At 38.6% G+C, this 5,359-nt stretch overlaps 1 protein-coding gene across 1 annotated transcript in view; it reads left to right on the top strand.

Annotated features, from left to right (window-relative positions):
• Positions 1–2,308: 2,308 nt before the first annotated feature.
• LOC127740474 (uncharacterized) overlaps positions 2,309–5,359 on the top strand; it is a 7,977-nt gene continuing 4,926 nt past the window's right edge. The window contains exon 1 of the mRNA XM_052251442.1: positions 2,309–2,796. Coding sequence (XP_052107402.1) covers positions 2,309–2,796 — 488 coding nt within the window. The remainder of the gene's footprint in view (positions 2,797–5,359) is intronic.

Here is a 5,359-nt window from a genome sequence, read left to right as displayed (position 1 = left end):
ACACTACTGAAATTTTTTTGAGAAATTTGTTAGCTTTCGAGCAATGTCACTAATATGAACGAACCCTACGTTGGTGACTATATCTATTTCTTTGATTTTCTTATTAACACAGACAAAGATGTAGATTTGTTGATCAAGAAAGGAATAATTGAGAATCAGTTAAGTGATAGAAAATGCAGTGGCTGAAATGTTCAATGGTCTTGGAGTTAATACTTGGAATCAGTTAAGGAGGTTCTTTGCTCCCTCTCCCGGTTCCAGTTTGAAGCACAAACAGGAAACAACTATATCAAGTTTCATTCTTTCTTCATCAAACATAACATTGTTGAAAATCATCTCATTCCTACCCTTCCACACAAACCACATCACCGCAAGAAACTCCTTTTCTTACTCATACCCTATCTACCCAAGCCTCAAAACATTCCTTAGACGACCCTCCCACAGAAAAAGTACTGCACTGTTTCCAGTCACCCATACACAGCACACAATTTACATACCGAAGTTGTTTTGAGAAATTTGTTAGCTTTCGAGCAATGTCACTGTATCTACGAATCCTACCTCACTGACTATATTTTTGTCATTGATTTTCTTATCAACACAGATAAAGATGTGGATTTGTTGATTAAGAAAGCAATAATTGAAAATTGGTTAGGTGATAGCAATGCAGTGGCTAAAATGTTCAATGGTCTTGCAGTGAACATTTTGACTTCAGATTTTAATGAGAAATATTCTTGTATTCTTAAAGGCTTGAATGATTTCTGTGAGAAGCCTTGGAACATAAAAGTAGCAACTTTGAAGCGCGACTACTGCAACACTCCGTGGAGGACGGTAGCTTCCATTACTGGCATTTTTCTGCTTATTCTCACCGTTATTCAAACAATATTTTCGATCCTTCAAGTAATACACTAGTACTATATTATTAATGTTCGTCTTGTGTTGTTTGGATTGAATTGGATTATGTTAATGTTCAAATTTCAATACTTCAATATGGTGTGATAGATTTAATATATTTGTATTTTAAAGTAATTAAAATGTTTGTTATCAACATGGATAACCCATGTATTTATTGAAGGCCACTTCATATTTTTTTTTATTATCGTTAGAAATTTCGACCCAAAAAGAATTGTTCATATCAATTACAAACAACTTATAATTTCTAAAAAATTATCTCCTAATCACCTATTATTCTTAAGCACCTAAAGGGATATTTTCCTCCCTCAAACCACTTTATATGGTAGCTCCCTTTTCTATAATCGTATCAAGTTTGAATGTGATTTTTTTTAAGAGCAATGCTAGGGGACCAGCAGTTTTATTGAATTTTGGCCAGCATGTAACCAGCAGAGGAAGGTGAGCCATTGGATGAAATCTCACACCAATCTCACACCATCAAATCATCATTGATGGCTAGTTGATGGCTAACAATCACAAAAATTGCTGGCCCCCTAGACTTTTCCTTTTTTTAATTGTTGTATTCTATATGTTATTTATACGTGTTTATTATGAAGTTAGTATCAAACTCAATTGGGTTTCTGAACTTGCAGGTGAACCTTAATTTAATTTCTAAAATTTGTATTGCTTCTATTTAGACTCTAAACATTGCGAATGTAACTCATGTTAATTCTTTTGGGATAATTTTCGACGCACAAATGTTCATAAAACGCTGACGTGGATAGCTGGTACGTCAGACTCTGTAAAGCAATATCGTTTTTGTTTTGGCATTCAAAGAGCTAAAAAACATCATAAGTAGTGTTTATTGAAATTTTTCCTCCCAAAACAAGTGATTGGGCATTGTTTTTAAGCTATTTAAATACTAAAATTAAAACGATATCATTTTATAAGTTTCAACGTTATATTCGTCTGTCCAGGTCAAGACTCCATTAACATTTATATGTCGAAAATTATCCTAATAACTAATGTGAGTCACATTTATAAAATTTAAAGACTAAATAAAAAATTAAAAACAATCAAAAGTTGGAATAATCCCTTCAAACGACGTTGTTTTATAGTTTATAACAAAAAAAAAATCCTAAATGACTACCCAGACTCGAAACCCAGTCCCAGTCTAAATCCATCGGGTTGACCTGCGTAACCTGCCAAAAAAGATGGATTAAACTGAAAATTTGTGATCACCGAAAGACAAAAATTCGCCTAACCCACACCACTTAAACTATGGGCTTTGGCGGTGCGGGTGGCTTTCCCTGCAGGCTGAGGGGTTTTTTTTGGTTAAAAGGCTGAATATGTTTTAGCCCAGACCCAAAACCCGATTAATCAACAATCCGACCCGACCCGACAACCCCCACCCCGGCAAAAAATGAAACCCTACCCGGCTTTGAGCTTCCTCACTCTCACTCGGTCACTCACTCCCTCGGTCCCTCCCAGGCTCCCACTCAACACAGAGCTTCAGCTTCTCCAGTCTCCACTCTCCACCCTCTCCACCCATAGTCACTCTCACTCACACCCGCAGTCACCGTCCTCACCCTTCACGATCGCACTTCCGTCGACCTCACCCCTCAAGCTCGCACTTCGGAGTTCCGTCCTCACCCCTCACGCTCGCAGAGTCGCAGTCACCGTCGCTCTTCGGTCCTCCTGGGTTCTAGCCACCGCTGCTGCTCCGTCTAGCCGTCGTCGCTGCTGGTCTCGGTCCTGGGCTCCTGGGTCCTGTCCTCTCGCTCTCTGGCCTCTGGGTATGCTCGTCGGTCCTCTCGCTCTCTGGGTCTCCTTGTCTGTCTTCATCGCCGCTGCTCCTCGTCTCCTCTGTCCTGGTCCTCTGCTCATCACCACTGTCATATCAGATTTCTGGTATGTTAGTTTTCTGGATTAGGGTTTGAGATCAGAGATTTAGGTTTGTTTGTTGTGTTTTGTGTTGTTTGATAATGGTTGAGTTTTGATTATGGTTGATAATGGTTGATATTTGATTAAATCTGATGCAGATTCATATATTGTTTGCTGTTTTTGTGTTGTTTGATATTGGTTGAGTTTTGACTTTTGATTAAATGGTTGATATTTGATTAAATATGATGCAGATTCATATATTGTTTGCTGTATAATGGTTGATAGTTGATTAAATCTGATGCAGATTCATATATTGTTTGCTGTTTTTTTGTGTTTTTTGATGACTAGGCCTAGTTTTTAGAAACAAATATTTGTGAGAGGAAAGTTTTTCTAATTAAATAAATATGTCAATTTCTTTTCTAAAGTCATCTGCACAAAGTCAATACGAAAATAATATTGAAGGTTCCAAAATCCAAATCATTAACATAGTAGAGTTTATGCTGCAGCATTTTCTTTTCCTTTCTTGTTGGGTTAAGCAAGCTTTTCTATTGATTTTTATTGTTATTGTTATTGTCAGTAGTGATAAATTACATCTATTCTGGATTACCTGTTTATGATGGAGATATTGGACCACTTGATGATGATTCTGATTTGTGATGAGTTGTGCCTTTGATTAGTTGAAAACTTGTTTGTTAATGTTTCTTTTGATAGTAGAACATTATGTGCTTGTCACTGTGCGTTTTGCTTGTTTTTAGTTATGAAATTTGATATTTGAAGTTGTTTGTGAATTTCTAATATTAAATCATGTATAATTTATTTTCTGAAATTTTGAATTTTATTATGTTAGAAATTGTTAAATTTATATGTTTAAAATTATATGTAGGTTTTTTAATAGTTTTATTTAATATTTAATTAAACCGGTTAACTCCGCCTATGTTACACTTGCGGTACATAGCCGGTCCCAAGCCCGGATAAAGGAGGAGGGTTGTGTTAGGTCTTCGGCAACCAACGTAAAAATATAGCCGAACCCCCATGACATGAATCAAAGACATTATTGCGCTAAAGCTAGGTCGTTACCCGGAAGTAACGCGCCGTATGGCTCGAGTACGGTGTCAAAGCAAGAGCCGCTGCATCGGTGCCCGGATGTAGTGTTAAATGAGCAAGGGTTCTCGCGTTTTTGTGAACGGACGAGGGTAAATAAGCTAGTTCACAAAGGAAAAGGTAAAGGTCGAAGCGACAAAAGGCTGAGATTCGGGACATGGAACATAGGCACTCTAACAGGAAAGTCCATGGAGGTGGTGGACACCATGACAAGGAGGAAGATTAACATTATGTGCCTACAAGAAACGAAATGGGTTGGTGCAAAGGCTAGGGAGTTGGATTCTTCTGGTTTCAAACTTTGGTATACAGGAAAGGTGAAGAATAGGAATGAGGTTGGAATAATTGTGGATAAGCAGTGGAAGAAGGACGTAGTTGATGTCAAGAGGGTGGGAGATCGGATCATCTCTATCAAACTTGTGGTGGAGGGAGGTGCTTTCCATGTGATTAGCGCCTATGCACCGCAAGTGGGTTCGGACGAACAACACATGATAAGGTTTTGGGAGGATCTAGAGAGTTTAGTTCAAGGCATATCTTTGGGAGATAAGATTTTCTTAGGAGGAGATTTAAATGGCCATGTTGGGAGAGAAGTGACTGGATATGGGAGTATTCACGGAGGCCATGGTTTCGGGGTGATCAATGCCGAGGGTAAAACTATTTTGGACTTTTCCTCAACTTTTGATCTTCTCATCGCAAATACATGTTTTAAAAAGAGAGACGAACATCTTATAACCTATAAGAGTGGCATGACAAGCTCTCAAATCGACTTCTTCCTGTTGAGGAGAGTTGATCGGAAATTTTGCATTAACTGTAAAATTATTCCGGGAGAGAGTTTGACAACACAACATAGGATGCTCGTCATGGATTTTCGCGTTGAGCAAAAGTTAAGGAAAAGACATTATACGAAGAACCCAAGGACGAGGTGGTGGCGGATGAAAGGTGAGGAACAAAGAAGCTTCCTAAGACGGGTAGGAGAATAGGCAAAGTGGGATGGGAATGGAAGCGCGGAAGAGATGTGGAGGGAGATGGCAGAAGTTATTAGAAGAACAGCAAAAGAAAGTTTTGGTGAATCTAAAGGAATAGGACCAAGAGACAAGGAGTCCTGGTGGTGGAATGCGAGTACACAAGAAAAGATAAAGATAAAAAGAGAATGCTTTAAAGAGTGGTCTTTATGCCGCAATGCAGATAACTGGGAAAAATATAAGGCGGCTAAGAAAGAGACAAAAGTGGCTGTAAGTGAAGCAAGAACAAGAGCATATGAGGGTCTCTACCAGTCTTTGGGCACAAAAGAAGGAGAAAAAGGTATATATAGAATCGCAAAGAGCCGGGAAAGAAGAACGAGAGATCTGGATCAGGTTAAGTGCATAAAGGATAACGATGGAGAGGTGTTGGCTCAAGAGGAGAAGATTAATGAAAGGTGGAAGAGCTACTTCTACGAGTTATTTAATGAGGGACAGAAGACTCTTCCGAGCCTTGGTCGATTATGCACAAG

The sequence above is a fragment of the Arachis duranensis genome, chromosome 7 (assembly GCF_000817695.3).
Source record: "Arachis duranensis cultivar V14167 chromosome 7, aradu.V14167.gnm2.J7QH, whole genome shotgun sequence".
Classification (NCBI taxonomy): Eukaryota; Viridiplantae; Streptophyta; class Magnoliopsida; order Fabales; family Fabaceae; genus Arachis; species Arachis duranensis.
The sequence above is the reverse complement of the archived record's forward strand: the minus strand, read 5'-3'. Positions and strand labels throughout refer to the sequence as shown.